The sequence below is a fragment of the Acanthopagrus latus genome, chromosome 3 (genome assembly GCF_904848185.1).
Source record: "Acanthopagrus latus isolate v.2019 chromosome 3, fAcaLat1.1, whole genome shotgun sequence".
Lineage (NCBI taxonomy): Eukaryota > Metazoa > Chordata > Actinopteri > Spariformes > Sparidae > Acanthopagrus > Acanthopagrus latus.
In genome coordinates, this window is record NC_051041.1 from 8,987,688 (window position 1) to 9,004,040 (window position 16,353).

General features: G+C 44.5%; 1 protein-coding gene across 5 annotated transcripts; it reads left to right on the forward strand.

The window, feature by feature from the left end:
• The first annotated feature begins 6 nt into the window (after nucleotides 1–6).
• Nucleotides 7–16,003, forward strand: trim46b (tripartite motif containing 46b). 5 transcript variants are annotated; one of them, XR_005074351.1, is made up of 12 exons: nucleotides 7–416; nucleotides 4,306–4,567; nucleotides 4,767–4,956; nucleotides 5,395–5,593; nucleotides 6,862–7,008; nucleotides 7,361–7,456; nucleotides 8,701–8,954; nucleotides 10,463–10,584; nucleotides 10,803–11,141; nucleotides 12,302–12,366; nucleotides 13,108–13,337; nucleotides 13,802–13,869. XR_005074351.1 is itself a non-coding variant. In XM_037093643.1 (12 exons), exons 1-12 carry the CDS (start codon nucleotides 306–308, stop codon nucleotides 14,968–14,970), a joined length of 2,463 nt encoding a protein of 820 aa, XP_036949538.1. In that variant the 5' UTR covers nucleotides 7–305; the 3' UTR covers nucleotides 14,971–16,003. The 5 variants fall into 5 exon arrangements, 4 of the variants coding, with proteins under 4 accessions (XP_036949538.1, XP_036949539.1, XP_036949541.1 ...); XM_037093643.1 differs by lacking the exon at nucleotides 12,302–12,366 and adding an exon at nucleotides 14,526–16,003; XM_037093644.1 differs by lacking the exon at nucleotides 12,302–12,366 and adding an exon at nucleotides 14,526–16,003 and having other exon boundaries at nucleotides 7–404.
• The last annotated feature ends 350 nt before the right edge of the window (nucleotides 16,004–16,353 follow it).

The window sequence follows — 16,353 nt, forward strand, 5'->3', positions numbered from 1 at the left end:
GTGAGGAATAAAAGCCACAGGCATCTGTTAGTCTTCGGCGTGGATATACATTGACGATCACAACAAATTCAGAAATCGATGTCTTCATTTTTTTGGGTGTGTTTTTATTAGCTTCCTCTTAAAGGTGGTGCAGCTCTATCTCGCTCCTTTTTTTGCTCTCTGCGTGCGTAAAAATGTCCAGATCGAGTGTCTTTTTAAAATAAAACCCAAAATAAATACTTTTTTTTTTTTTAAATCGCAGAATTTGAGATACTACTGGCTACACATTTGAGTTTTTGGCATGCACCGTTTGGTGTTTGGCTTTGATGCATCGCGATTTATATCCAGATGATGGGAAGAGGGGGAAGCCTTTTCTGAACATGGAGATGGATTTAAAAACAGCCACATCAACGATGGAAGCGCTGGTTCGTATCAGTGTGAGTATATTGTCTGTTTGTTTGTGTCGTCGCTGGATGTATGGCTCATAAAATTAGGGTGTTTTTTTTTTGTTTTTTTTTAAATTATTGTTATTAATATCGTCATTCTTATCGTACTCATTTTCATGGCAGCTACACACCGTAGAGAGGCGGACCGCGTCTCCGCTCGGATGGCACGTCTCCATGTTTCACCTGCCGGACCGTTTCACTCAAACGGGCCTTCACATTCGACACCCAAATCGCAGGCTGTTGAAATAAAATTGTTGAAATTGCCTGTAGCCGATAAAAAGCATAGACTTTACTCGACATTTGCTGTGGAAAATCCATAGCCCCGTGGTTCGCTGTCTTTTCCTGGAGGTCCCAAAATGCCTGACTCCAGCTGAATCCCCCCGCCCCCCCCTCCTCAGAACCGGAGAGAAAAAACACGCTCTTTCTTTGATCATACTTGTCAGGCATCATAAAAAAAGACCAAACAGTGTGTGCACAGATCGACACGACACGTTTGTTCTTCTATTTTTTCGGGGGGAGCTCACGGGATGCTCGTTTCCATGGAGACGAGATGCAGGACCCTTTCGGCTGCGGCTGCTGATGATGCAGGGGGGCAGTGTGTGTGTGTGTGTGTGTGTGTGTGTGTGTGTGTGTGTGTGTGTGTGTGTGTGTGTGCTGCTTGTAGCACCGGCGTTAATGGGTTAAAATATAGAAGTGACCTGCAGGGATGCTTTGAATGGACTGTGAAACAACGTCTTTTGGTGCTCTACGATATCAGCCACCTCGGATCACATCCCACCGGCGCGTCGGGCTCCTGCGATGCCCCTCAAACCCCTCCCCTCATTTCAGGATTCAGCGCCGTATTGATGCCGGACTGGAAACACACACGTAGTCTCCTCCTGCCATGGCGCCTAGATTCCAGGTGAAGGTAAGGATGCGCTGTCGCAGCGCCTGCTTCACGCCTTCAGCGCGCCGGGCTCGGCGTTAGCAGAGCGCACTGGGCTCGTTAGCGGCGGATTACGGCAGGCCCACAAGCCATCGCGGTGCATATGTGGCCGGGTGGACGCGCAAATTAAAAAAAGAAGCCTGAAATTGCGAGGGGCTAATTGCTAGAGGAGGAGGAGAGAGGGGCAGGCCGGGGTTGACATTGGAGAAAGACACAGAGAGAGACTGGGGTGGACTGAGAGAGAAAGTAGGTTGATTAATCCAGTTATTCCAATTTCAACGCTTCAGTTTGGGTCGAGCAGCCTATTTCTGTCTCATCCAGGCAACGTGTCTGGAGCTGCATTGTTTTATTTCAGGGCTGCACAGTGAGCTGAAGAGAAAACAAACAAACAAATGAAGTGGACTATCCATATTACAGATGATGCATTTATTGATTTAAAAGGTGACAGGTGTGGAAAAAAGCAGCATCATCATGAAGTGGTGAGGTGCTGCAGAGATCTCCTGGCCTACTAATCTCGCTCTCCAGATTGGAGAGCACGTGCGCGTCGAGCACCTCGAGAAATGTCAGGCCATTTCAGTGAAAGCGAGGTGTGCAGAGGGGTTTACCCAGCATGCATGTGATTCTGCGTCCGCGTGGCCTAGAATCAGTGATTTCAACAGTGGGCTTTGGCGTGTCCCCCATGCTGCATCACATTACACCACAGTGACAAAATCCCCAAACCCCCGATGCAGCACAGTCAGTCAGTTGTCCTGGTTTTGAGGTTAACTCGCAGCGTCAGTGACGAGGATGTTCTGCCGCTGGCCCGGCAGCAGTTTTTTCGGCTGCAGGTTGAGGTTGTGCGTCAAGGGCATCAATGAGGCAAACAGAATCAGGCTATCCTGACTGAAAACGCGCTGTGACAACACATACCGACTCTGAGTAGTTATCACAGCGAAGGGAGAAGGATGAAGGAACAAGTCCCTCTCCCCTCTCATAATTTATGAGGCAGGGTGGCCATGTGGTTGGACAGACTGTAGCTGTGAGGTCACAGGTTTCTGCAACAGCCTGTGTCCTTTTCTGTCGAATCCATGTCCTTGAGCTGGACCGTGACACACCACTGTCCACTGTGGTTACGTAGACTGAACGTAGCTGTGTGCATCATGTAGTGAATGACCCAAAAAACCCCAAACAAAATATAATTGTTTTCTTATGTCTTTGCATATAATTGTGTCCCGTTTGTCGACTGTGCCATGGCTCACTATGTACTTCTCATGGTGTTGAGGAGGGCCGTCACGATTGCAATTCTGAATTTGAGCATTTGATGCCAATTATCGAAAACAAAAGCAGGATCCGTTCTTCTCCCAGTGTTTTATTTCTCCCCACGCTCGCCTACTTGAGCAGGTCCGGCACGCGTCCAAAGAAAAACGAAGCGACAACAAAAACCTAAACACTTTTACATAGATGATTACATTTGGCGACATGGCCTTAGGGTGCTACATTCCAGAGAAACAACAACAACAACAATAATAATAATAATATTTTTTTAGGCCGTGATACGCGATATATATCTTTATGTGTTGAAATTTCCTTAAAAGCACAGACAAGGAGATCAAATCAAACATCACAATAATCTTTACAAAATAAGCCCTACTTCGATATCGGTGTTGTAGGAAGTTCTGTTGGTGCCGTTCACAAATTCCTAACATGTGAGATTTTTGCTAAATGTTCTTTAATAATGTCCATCTGACTAACCGGGCAAAGGCAAGTATCAGAACCAGTAGAACAGTCTCATAAGTTCAGAACATCATGTTACTGTAATGCCGCCATTAAAACCAGTAGAAAGACGGACACTTTGGCAGTATCATGATATAACAATATCCAAAATCTCAGACTATATATGGTCTCGTATCATGAAAACAATATGATATTATACATATTGTCCAGCCCTGGGCAGTTGTACCACACTTGACTCCATGTAGCCTAATTGGATTATATGAAATACATTTGCATAAGACCAACAATGTGTTGATCTTCACAAATCAAGACAGTCTCACACTGTGATAGCTTTTAGTGCTGACAGGTCGTATCGAGCCACAGATTTGGAGAAGTGTGACACCCCGAGTGCTGCGCACAAATACATTCAGAGCGACGCTGGACTATCTCTCTGGCTAAAGAGCATGTTCATATGCAGAGCTGCAATATAAGGGATGCACTCTGGTTGCAGTGATTGAATAATTAATGCCTGGTCTTTATCCATATTTAACAAGAATGATGGCCTCTGTCGCTTGTCTGGGACTCTGACAGCTCTTCACTATTTCCCTGCCTCTCTCTAAATTCAGTCTCTTAATGGTCAGTGATGCTGTCGCTCCTCAGTTTTACACTGGAGCACTGGTAAAGATCTAGTTTACTTAGTCAAAGATACTGAACCTTACCGGCAAGTCTGACCTTTCTTTAAATGCTTTAAAGGAGCAGTTCACCCCCCAAAAGAGAAAAAAAATAGGTAATCTAGGTAATGTCGGGGGAAGTTTTGTAGTCCTAACATTTCCTGAGGCTCACAGCGTTGCATCATTCCCCCAGACAACTGAAGTAGATGGAGACTTGTTTTAAAATGATCAAGACCAAACCAAAAAATATATAATATGGCCCCATACAGCTCAAATGTTGTCGAGCAAGTCAAATCGAAGCCCAGAGAACTTAAACTTCCCTGTAGCTGCTATGCTAAAATATTTAGCATATGAAAGTAGGTGCACAAGCTTGACTTGCGAGTCAACATCTTTTCAAATTCCCCTGAGACCTCAGGGATTGGACTTGCATTTCCCTGGATGAGCTGCGCCAGATTCTCTGTTTTTTTTTCCTTCTGTTGTTGTTCTATAATTTTCAACTAACTGCGATATCTTTGGATACTTTGTAAGAATAGTAAAGTAATGTTGAGCCACCTCTGCAGATCATAACCCCTCGTTTCTTTGCCCCCGACAGTCTAACATGAAGAGCCTGGAGCGTGAGCTGCACTGTCCTGTGTGTAAGGACATCGTCAAACAGCCCGTGGTCCTGCCATGCCAGCACAGCGTCTGCCTCATGTGTGCCTCGGAGGTCTTAGTCGCGAGCGGCTACCCGCTTCCAGAGCTTCCCCCGGAGCCCAACTCCCCAGCCTCCACACCCAACACCCGCTCGCCCCGCCAGGCCCGCAGGCCTACGCCTAAAGCTGAGCAGCGACCTATCGACCGCGTTCTGCGGGCAGGTTTGGATTACCTCTTCATATCAATGTGATCTGATGAGCTGGGAGAGAGGGGGGATGTCTACTGTATGTCTCGTGTGGATTAAAACCCTCTCCCTTTATTTCCCTGATTAATATGCAATATTTACGTTGGATAGAGAAATCCTCTCCTGTCGTTTTCTGTCTCCCTCTGCTCATAACTGGCTTTCCTTCTTGATTTGAGGTCCCCATCCGCCTTCACCATCCATGCCTCGATCTCCGGGCTACGGGACGTATCCAGGGCGACGTCGTAAGGAGGGCCCACCCCTGGTGATGATGTTTCCCTGTGTCCCCTGCGGCAGAGATGTGGAGCTGGGAGAGAAAGGCCTTACTGACTGCCTGCGCAACCTCACTTTGGAGCGCATAGTAGAGAGGTAGGCCGCCTACCCACACAAGCACATATGTTCGATAAAGGAAATGCAGCGATATGCAAAAAAAAAACAACCTGCAGAGTGATTCTGATGTTTGGGGCCCGATGCATGAATAGATGACTTGGCCCTGAAAACAGAAGGTGTGTGAACACGTCCACTGCTGAGTGTAATTATTCAGCAGCAGCAGAGCTGTTGAGTCCTGCAGAGTGTGCACTGCAACACACTGTAGCCACCACGGCTGACTGTGTGCTTCCTTTGTCTGGTTGCTTTATGGCCACATTATTTCCCCTTCAGTGCTGTTTGTCTCACTCTATCAGTTTTTCACAACCTTGCTTTGGCTTTGTTTTTTTCCCGCAGCAGATCGCTCTCATCCCTAAAAAGTTGTAAGCTAAAACAGTCTTTCTGTTTCTTCCTGCTCCCCCTCCACCCTACCACCACCAGGTACAGACACACAGTGAGTCTGGGCAGTGTGGCGGTGATGTGCCAGTTCTGTAAGCCTCCTCAGGCTCTGGAGGCCACCAAAGGCTGCGCCGACTGCAGGGCCAACTTCTGTAATGAGTGCTTTAAGCTGTATCACCCTTGGGGGACGCCACGAGCACAGCACGAACACATCCAACCCACACTCAACTTCAGACCGAAGGTGAGACATCAGGATACGAAATTCATTTATAGTATGTAATTTAATGGGTAACACTTTAATTTACAGGTGATTAATTGCATAGTAATGCCCTTGCAATTTCTTAACTAATGGCATGTGAATCAAAGATGATCATTCAGTGTAGTTGTGCACTGTGTTTACAGAGTTGGAACCAGTTATTCTAAGAATCAAAACGTCAGAACATTTAGTAGAGCTTTATGACACAGCACCCTTTATAAAGTAAATGTTAAAGTGGTAACTAATGTCTTCATCATAGGTTAATTTATCCTTAGCTAAGATCAGTTATAAGTCATTCACAAAATGATTTTTGGGGTTAGTAGGTTGTGAAATAAAATGATCTTTGATTGGTGCTGTGATCCGAACTATGTGTTTATGATAATGTGTGTACGCTTTAGGTGAAGTTGCAGATTGCAACAATTTATCTCAGCCTCGTCTTCGTTGGCCGATAAAAAACGGGCTTCTCTCTAGTCAGTGTTTGGTTTGTCCGTCATGGGCTACTGTAGAAACACGGCGGTGTAAAATGGCGTGTTCCACAGAGCAGGACCTGCTCCCGCTGTAGAAATGTAAGGCTCATTCTGAGGTACCGAAAACACAACAACTCGTGGTTTCGGGTGATTACAATGAAAACATAATCCCCCTAAATCCTACAAACTGGACCTTTAATAAATACTCATGGATTTCTCCTGCTGTCATAAAAGGTTGTACGTTTCTATAATAATTCAAAATAATTTAGAAATCTAGCCAGTCCCGAGGGAGGATGATTCTTTTCACAACCTGCCAACCCAAAAGCAGCCATATCAGCTTATAGACTGATTAAGAAACCTTCAGGAAATATGCCTTTAACAGAATAAACCCATTAGTAAAAATCCGCAAAGCCCTTACAAGCACTGCATTATTAAAAAAGTACGACCAAGCGTTGTTTGTAAAACGAGCAAAGTCTGTCTAAATTATATTTTTGTGTGATGACACAGATCTTACAGTGTGAAAGAACGTGTTGTAGCCTACTTTAGAATAAAGATTTGGGCCACTGTTGTTTCAGATCTGTTATCTGTAACAACAGGAACAAAATATGTGTGTATACATTTAATTATAAATGCAGCTTTACACGCTTTATTCTTTGCCTGATGGAAACTGGCCCTGTGGCACCTGTGTGTTTCATGCACACAATTCAAAGATCTGCTTTTTCTCGCTTCAGCTAAAATGTGCTTCAGATAAGTACAATTTCAATTTAAATCCACTCTTATCCTCAGGTTCTGACCTGTCCGGAGCATGACCAGGAGAAACTACAGTTCTATTGTAGATCCTGTCAGCGGCTGCTCTGTCCTCTCTGCAAACTGCGCCGGGTCCACACCGGACACAAGATCCTGCCAGTGGCCCATGCATACCAGGCCCTGAAGGTACGACTCTAGGGATCAATGCATGGGATGGTTCTGAAAATGTAAAACATTTAAATAAACATAAGCAGTGGCGGACCATATCTAAGATTATGCTTACTCAACAGAATGCACGCCTGATAGTTGCTTCCCTACCATTTCAAGTTTAATCACTGAGCGAATGAATATTTTATGCAGCTTGAAAAGGTGAAAAGAAGCTTTCAGTATATCAGAGATAAGCCACATACCGCAGTATAGAACAGTCCAATACACAAGCTAATGCAGAGTTAATGCACAGTGAAGCTGTGTGTAACAGTTAAGCTGCCTGGTGTGTGTTCGTCGTCTCTATGTTGTTTTTTTGTCGTTTGTTTGACAGGAGAAGATTACGAAGGAGATGAACTACATTCTGTCCAACCAGGACACAGTTCTGGATCAGATTACCCAGCTGGAGAGTTCCATCACTCAGACCGAGGTGATTAATACTTTGGGATGACAAAATGTTGCCGGACATACCAGCAGAATTAACGCCACCCAGCTAACAGCTTCTTTGACCGACAGCCAACTTGTGTCTGTGCACACTTTCCTTTGTGATCTCCCTGATCCCCCTTTACCATTGCTAAATGCTATAAACATGAATAATACAATGTTTATAACACACTGTAACGTGGTCATAAGCAGATTTAAGGACATTTTTAATTCTGTAATGCTATCATTAACAACAGTTAGGCTATGAGGCATCCATAAGGAATGATTAACAGTATAACACAGCTGTAATAACGTTTGATTATATTTGACTCCACACAAGGACAACCGCCGTTTTTAGACGTGTAGTGTCTCAATTAAAACAAAGCAAAATATGTAAATAGTGTAAAACGCTGGATGTTGTTGGATTCATAGTTAGAAAAATGCCTCTGCTGACGAAGATCTATTAACATGACTTACAACATAATATTAATGTGAGGGTCACTCTCTGATGTGTTGCCTCACGCAACCAAACGGATGCACTGTTACCTTGAATAAAAATACCAGATTGCTCTGGTAAGAGCGAGCTTTAATGAACTAAAGCTGTGTGCCAAATGACACAGGAAGGCAATGACAGGGTTGTGAACAAACAGCTACTGCAAAACTAGATGAAGTAGAAAAGCCAGGATGACGCCAGGAACACAGGTAAAACATGGGGAGCAAACAGGGCCAGGACCAACCAACCAACCAAAACTCAACAAATGATAGACTTAAATACAAACTAAACCAACAAGGGGGTGAGATGCAGGTGGTGGAGAGAGGTGGAGAAAGACAGGTGAAGGTAATGAGTCGAGGAAAGCAGGGGGAGCAGGAAAAACACCAGGAACCGGGCAGGGCTGATGAGGCGGATGCGAGACAGGTGTTGTGGGAAGGCGGGGGAGGAGCGCAGGAACACAAGATGGCTACAGAACACTGGGAACACAGGTGAGCAGGAGAAAGGGTGGGAAAACAGACAGAGACAGGAAGTGGAAAGTAAAACGTGACACACGTGAAGATAAGCTTTCAACATGAAATAGGAAATCAACTTGAAATGTTTCCCCTTGCACAACACGACTAGATTAGATGTTTTTTGTGTGTGCTTTGCTTTTTCTATGAAAGACCCCATGACTCAACGTAACGTAACAGCGTTGTCAACTAGCATCAACTGGTTCTTTCCAGATGCTAAAACTTGTTGGTTGTGTTACTCACCACCAGGTAAACAGCGTGTCTGCCAGAGAGCAGCTGGCTCAGAGCATCAGGGATCTGACGGCCGCTCTGGCGGAGCGCCACGCTTCGCTCACCCAGGCTCTGGAGGCGGCGCGGCAGAAACGAGGGGAGGCGCTGGCTGCTCAAGTGGCGGAGAGACGCAGCTTGATGGAACACGCGGGGCTCATGGCGTTCACCCAGGAGCTGCTGAAAGAAACGGACCAGCCGTGCTTCGTGCAGGCTTCTCGCCAGACCCATAACAGGTTTTTTCATTTGTTTTTCACTGGCATCACTCTCGCATCATTTTGAGCGAGCAGACCTGAGATTAGTCCTGTCTGTCGCTGTTTATTCATTTCCTACATTGTTCGAAGAGGTTTCGCTCACGCGTCAAGTTTCTGCAGAAAACAAAACAAGCTCGAAATAGAAAAGTTCAATATATTCGTTTCCTGTAAGTTTATTGTTTCGTCCCAGAGAACGTTAGATGATGATATTCTATATTTGTATTATTGCCAATAAATCCCAATAAAAAAGATCCAAAGCAGCAGTGAGTTGATCCAACTGACATGTATTATCTACATTTCCAAAGCCTGAAATAGGTCAGATAGATAGATAGATAGATAGATAGATAGATAGATAGATAGATAGATAGATAGATAGATGATTACTGTTTCAGTGCACTGATGTGTGTTCATGTAAATGCTCTGTGTACATAAGGATAGCTCAATATCACAATTTGTGATGTAAGTATTGACATCAGCCCCACAAATCCATTACCGGCCTGGCTGTGACCAATACATTGAGTTTTCTCTTTATAAAGACCAGATACTGCAGGTAAGATTGCAGATCTAATCCAAGATACAGCTAGCAGACCACCACCTGATGACCTGAGAGGCCTGATCTGGTCATAATCTTTAAGCCAGTGGCAGACGATACAGAGCCCCCCCACCACTGTGCTCGATTGTTTTAAAAATTCATTTTGCGGCTACCGCTATCAAACTTTTAAACAAAGCTGCTTGAGGCTGAAGGGACTGTGCAATGGTCTCATGGTGTTCTTTATTTATTTATTATGGGGGTGGGTGCAACATTTGTTATGAGCAATTTATGGTTGTGACTGACACAGCTGGTGCGGTTTTGTTTTCTGTAGTTTATTTTACCATAATTTGGAAGCATTTGTGTGTGCAGCATTTGAGTCCAAGACAAATTTCCCTATGGGGACAATAAAGTATATCTTTTCTTATCGTAACGTAACGTAATGTATCGTAACGTATCGTATCATATTGTATCATATTGTTTGGTATCATGTCGTATCATATTGTTAACAGTCAGAGATGTGTCATTAGGGGACTTAACAAAGTATTAATAGGATTTTAGAGGTGATTCTGTTTTGTACTGTGACTCAAACAAGAGATTTAAGCACTGGAGTAATATGAATTTGCTTCTTTTGTTCAGTTGAGGCTGTAATTCCCAGCTGTTTGGGGAAATGACTAATCATTTAACAATATTTTTTTAGTCTGTCTTCACTGGAATTGAACAGTCTCTGACAGTAGGGAAGGTACTGAGAGACCAATGTATTACTGGTTTGGTTCCCTTCATAGGATTTGCTGACAATAAGATAAACACAGAATGCTGCCAGCCTTATCTTTTTAAAAATAATCATACACCCTCCCTCCTCATCAATCTGTCCCACCCTCACACCCATCTGGATGGAAGCATCATGTGAACGCTCTATTCCTCCAACGCTGCTCTCCCTGCTTTGTTTTTGCCGCACCAGGTTGAGCAAAGCCATCGAGAATCTCCAGCATTTCACTTTGGCCGCCGACCCATCCTTCAGACACTTTCAGCTGGACGTCTCCAAAGAACTCAAACTCCTCACAGAGTTGAACTTCATCCAGGGTGAGGAGAGGAGTGATGAGAGGAAGGGGGGGGGGGGAATGGAAAAAAAGGGTGGGGATGGAGAAAGTGGAAGACAGGGGCTTATTTATGTCTTTCTTATCTCATGTATACTGTCTCATGAAGCATAAAGACAAGAAATATAGTTAGCAGCACAACTATAACATGTACAACTTGAAATATTCACCAGAACTCCACATTAAACCAAATATTTTTCACAGCTCCCCTGGCTCCAGTGATTGATACCCAGCGCACCCTGGCCTACGACCAGCTCTTCCTGTGCTGGCGACTGCCCCAAGAGTCCGCCCCCGCCTGGCACTTCTCCGTCGAGTACCGCCGCCGGGGCGTGGTACCAGGGGGAGCGTCTAGAGGCGGGATCAGAGGCGGCCTGGCTGCAGCCCGCTGGGGCTGGCAGCGATTGGATGAAGTGAGCGGGAGCAGCGCAGTGATCGACAGGTTAGAGATGGACAGCGTGTACGTGCTGCGGGTGAGAGGCTGCAACAAGGCGGGCTACGGGGAGTATAGCGAGGAGGTGTACCTGCACACCCCACCGGCACCAGGTGAGAGCACGTGCACACACACACACACACACACACACACACACACACACACACACACACACAAACCGATCCAAATATTAGAGTTAATTATACTTGCAAAAACCACTTCTTGTGCTTGCTGCTGTGTTAATAATACACTACACTATACAATTAACACGTCAAGGCTTTTTAAATCTCTTTTCCTGGCCCAAGGAAAGTTTTACAGGTATAAAACCTCCACGAATTAAAAATCCATAATGTTAAGAGTCATAAACTACCTTGTTTGCAGTTTACAGACATCTCTTGATAATGTTGCCCTGTGGAGAAAACGCTTTTTGGGCTGCAGAGGAAATTTTTGAGTACAATACGGCAACGTGCCACCGGGCAAAATTTGAAGTATGGCCTTATCCATGTCTAAACTGTCGACTCATGGGTGTGAGCCTTCGAGACCCATCCCTATCAGCTGATAAAATGCTGGCACAGAATGCCTGAATTGGTTGTCTCTGAGCGCGTATCTGAAATACATGGCATTTTATTCCAAAGACAAGAGTAGAATTTTGCTTGAATATTGAATGATTCTGTCCTCCAGAACTACTGGCAGGGGGGAACGTTCCTGTTGTCCACATGGTAAGACTGACACCAGAGCCACAGAACTGGCACAGAATTTTGTTTAACCACTAATTGTGGTTACATACAGTCAGTACGCTCAACTGGGATAATCCTTGAACAGAATGTCAGAGGGATCCTCCCGAACCTGCATCAAGTGTCTCATTTATACATTTGTTTTTGTTTTCTCCACCCAGCAAGCCCAAGAGGCTCTCTACAATTTTTGGTTAATGACTCATAGCCACTTTAATCAGGGACAAGTGTACGACAGCCGCACAAAAAAAAAAAAAAAATCTCCTTATATCCCTACATCAAGCTGCAGCTGCTGTCATCCAGGAGCACATTCATCTCCTCACACCGACTATTATGTCCTGGCACAATGACAGCGTTAGGATGGTGACCACTGTGAGAAGTTAATAATTCATTCTTCTTCCTTTCTGCCCATCCCCATCTTTTTTCTTTTTCCAATTGTTTTTTTTTCCCACCACTTTCTCCACTTTCAACACATCCTCACTTCCCTCTTGCCATTTTTATTTCTCCATCTTTCTCTTGTGTGTGTGATCTCCATTTCACAGCTTTGTACTTGTCACCCTCTCCTGCGCTCCTTCCGTGCCGCCAACCTCCGTGCCTCGTATGGAACGTAAGAAGTGCACTCATGTCTCTTGACCACCCCCTCTGCATCCCATGCGACATGATTATCTCGTCTCCTCTTTCTCTTTGTGGTCCATCCCATGCATCCTCTGTTCTTCCACCCCCCACCCCATTTAGAGACACCCACTCACCCCTCTGCCTCCCGCTCTATAGCAAGATCTGTCTGAGCGCCGATGAGGTTTGCAGTTTGTTAAGGCGTGAGGCTTAACAACATGGATCGGATTCAGATCCTGGGCTTTTTAATGGTCGATTTGAGTGAATGGTGAATTCCTCGTTTCCCCGTCGGGTGTTTCTCCCTCCTGCTTATTGCGTATGTTCCCTCTGTAAATTGTACTTCCTTTGGAAAAAAAAGTCTGTACTCCCCACAGCCAGAGCGTCTTTGTGCTACCTTCTGTATTTAACTCCCCGAGTCATCAATTTATAGATCAGTGTCCTGTTCTCTTACAGTGCTGGTGGGAGGAGGTGCATGCCTGCTCTCTGTTCCTTTCTCCCCAGTCGCTCCTCTCTATTGCTTCGTATTCTCCTTTCTCTTACTGTAAATCTGTAACGCCTTCCCTTTGTCGCCTCCCAAACTTCTGCTGTCGCATATAAAAAAAAAACCCTTTATATCATCTTTGAATGCACCTGAGCCTTTGTGTTCCCTCTACCCTCACGTCTTCTTCTCCTCCCCTCCCTCTCTTTCCTTTTTTTCTGCCGTGCCCTCTCTCCTTGTCTCCCCCCCCACCTCCAGTGCTCAACTTCTACCTGGACTCTCGCTGGGGTCTCCATGCCGACCGCCTGGTGGTCAGTAAAGAACAACGGGGGGCTCGCAGCGTCCCCGGTCTCTCTCTGCTGCAGGCCGCCGACCACGCTCTCACTTCCTGTCACCTGACCTCGGACCTCCTGGTGGGAGATGTGGCTATTACACAGGGACGACACTACTGGGCATGCTCAGTAGAGCCTGGGTCATACCTGGTGAAGGTAACATAGTTGTAGTTGTAGCACTTTATGTAGTGGATACTACATGCTATTGGTGGAGGAAGTCAATGAGTTTTTCTTGATGCTAGTCAATGTTCTTGCTTTAAAGGCGCAATGCAAAATAATCGGCCAACTTCAATTCATACTTCTAACCAATGTGGGGCAGTATATCACCAGAGTAGCTGCTAACTGCTGCTAACTGTATTCTTTTTATGCATCCATGACTTTAGCTACCATTAGCTTTTTGGCTTAGGCCCGTGTAGCTAACTTCAAATGTCTTCACATGTTGCATGTCCAGATAGCACCAAATTTGACACTGCACCTCCTTGAAACAGATCTACAAAGTGTGAAGTAGATCGGATGGACGGAAAGAGAGATTCCTTGCTGAATAATGAGATGTTAAGATTTACTACCAGAGTAATGTTGAGTAAATTTTAAAAGATGATTAATTTTTTTTTTTTGAACAGGTGGGAGTTGGTCTGGAATCAAAACTGCAGGAGTGGTTTCACCTTCCACAAGACATGGCCAGTCCCCGGTGAGTAGCTGAGGATATGTATACTGTACACTGTACTGTGTACTGTATACACACAGACACACTCAATAATTCATGTAATAATTCAAAGTGACACCTCACGAAAAACAGAGTTGTTAGCAGTTCCACCAAACATTCATTTCCAGCTACACTTTTAAGACGGGCCTTTGAATAACTAATTTATCTCATCCACAGGGAAAAAAGGGGAATATCAATTTGTCTATTTTCTGTTTCTTTATCGTTTCTTTATCGTACCTTGATGATCGTCTCACAACCTCTAAGATTTGTCTTGTGACCCTTCAAAGGGGCTTGAACCCCAGGTTGGGAAACACTGCAGTACTGTAGGAATTAGTTCAAAACAGCCGCTTGACTTGCTACAACAAGGTGCTTACACATTGATGCATCAGTAGTATCAAATAATGTCTTATATAATGATGTGCTGTATGACTCACAGGGACAACTCTTCTGCAGAACAAGCACTTTTTCTTTGTCTGGAGTATTTTGACATTGTAGTATTGGTACTTTTACTTAAGCAAAGGATCTGAATATTTCATCCAGCACTCAATGTTATAATGGATGGAAATAAGGAATGAAGTGAGGAGATGACTCATCATAGTGGTTGTTTACATCCTCATTCATCAAACTTTCTCCCTCTGCAGCTACGACCCAGACAGCGGTCATGACAGCGGGGCGGAGGACGCCCTGGACTCTGCTCCACCTTTCTGCTTCCTCACTATGGGGATGGGTAAGATCTACCTGCCCCAACACAACCACCACCACCACCACAGTAACCACGGGAACGGCGCCCGCGACCCCATCAGCAACGGCCCCTCCTCGCCCACAGGCCTCACCTACCCGCTGCCGCCCCGGCTCGGTGTGTCCCTTGACTTTGAGAAGGGTCGCGTCACCTTCTATGACGCCCACTCTCTCCGACCTCTGTGGGAAGGTCACGTGGATTGCTCCGGCCCCGTGTGCCCGGCTTTCTGTTTCATCGGCGGGGGGTCGCTGCAGCTGCAGGAGCTGGTAGCCAATCGTAACGCGGATCAGACCCCGGTCAGAAGGGTAACCATCCAAACCCGGGTCTCTAATTTAAACAACAACTGACAGCTGATCTGAGGTCATGTGGTCATATTTGGAATGTAATTGGTAATTGTGAAGTATTTACTCAGCTAGAGCAAAAAGTTAGACATCTCAGCGAAGTTTCGTTTTGTATTTAATTTTCTTTGTATAAGAAAATGTTTCTATAGCAACGAATATGCAATGTAATTAAGTTTTTTTTTTTTTTTTTTTTTTACATTTTTGTTACATGCAGTTTTTCGCAGGAACTATTGCTTAAGTAGTGTTTGGTACCTCCAGCACTTAATATGTAATTATAATCTTCAATGCTTGCAACTTGTAGCCAGGCCATATTGCATACGTTTATAAAGCTAATGTAGATACAGCACCACACAATGTCTCTCCCCTCCCGTAGAAGCTTTTACTGTCATTTCACGTCCTCAACATTAAAAGCTTGAGCATATGTTTTTAGAGATGTGGAGATTATGTGAATAAAAAAAAGAAAAGGCCTCGACTATATTGTTTTATCTGTAACTTAAGATTTCCTTTCTAGTCATTCACCCGTTACGATCCCACAACCAAAGTTATTGTTTTTCTGGGATGTAAATGTGGTAAATTATGAGGTAGAGGAGAACAATGAGGCATACTGTAATTAGAAGCTCCAATTATACCTCTGCCGCACAGCTAATCACTAGTTTCCGCGGTTCTGTTTGTGCATTGCTGTTTTGTATTTCAAATACACAAGCGAGTGTGTGTGTGTGTGTGTGTGTGTGTGTGTGTGTGTGTGTGTGTGTGTTTGCCTCCCCTCCCTACACGCATGGGTATGTGTGTTGTTTGACTGATAACATCATTCATTCATTCATTCATTCATTGGCTGACGGTACAAAGTTGTTTTCTGGCAAACACCAGTTTTTAATTGTTTTTAACCTCGCCTGATTGTAAGTTAATGAGCTTCTTATGAGACGATTAGCAGATTAGATTCATGTAAACTTCACCTGCTGGCAGAATGTTTGCAAAAGAAATAAAAAAAAAAATGGATTAAGGAAATAAACACTGAATAAAAGCAACTTGTTTAAATTACCAAAAAGAAAAGCACCTTCTGTTTCCTTTTGTTTGTTGCTTTTTTTTCCATTTTGTCTACTGTTCATAAGTCACTGTGATGATGACGCTTTACTGTCGTTTCACCACTAGGGGGCAGCAAAACATAGCAGGACACCCGTCTAAACACACCGCAGTTCTTTTTTTTTCTTTTTGGAAAGGAGACTAATTGGACCCATTCTCCATACAAATGCTCCTTCTTTATAGGATTGGCATACATGCAGTTTTGAAATGCGCTGTTAAATATTGGAAACTGCTCAAACTGGCATCGTTTTCGAATTCTCCTTCCCAAAACTACAGATTTGCTTTTTTATGGATCTTTGAAATATAAAT

Bases quoted from the DNA above. Each gene is read 5' to 3' on its own strand.
- trim46b (XM_037093643.1), top strand. From the start codon at position 306: ATGCATCGCGATTTATATCCAGATGATGGGAAGAGGGGGAAGCCTTTT. The intron at 417-4,305 runs GTGAGTATATTG...TGCCCCCGACAG, and splicing joins AAGCGCTGGTTCGTATCAGT to TCTAACATGAAGAGCCTGGA. The intron at 11,142-13,107 runs GTGAGAGCACGT...CCCCACCTCCAG, and splicing joins GCACACCCCACCGGCACCAG to TGCTCAACTTCTACCTGGAC.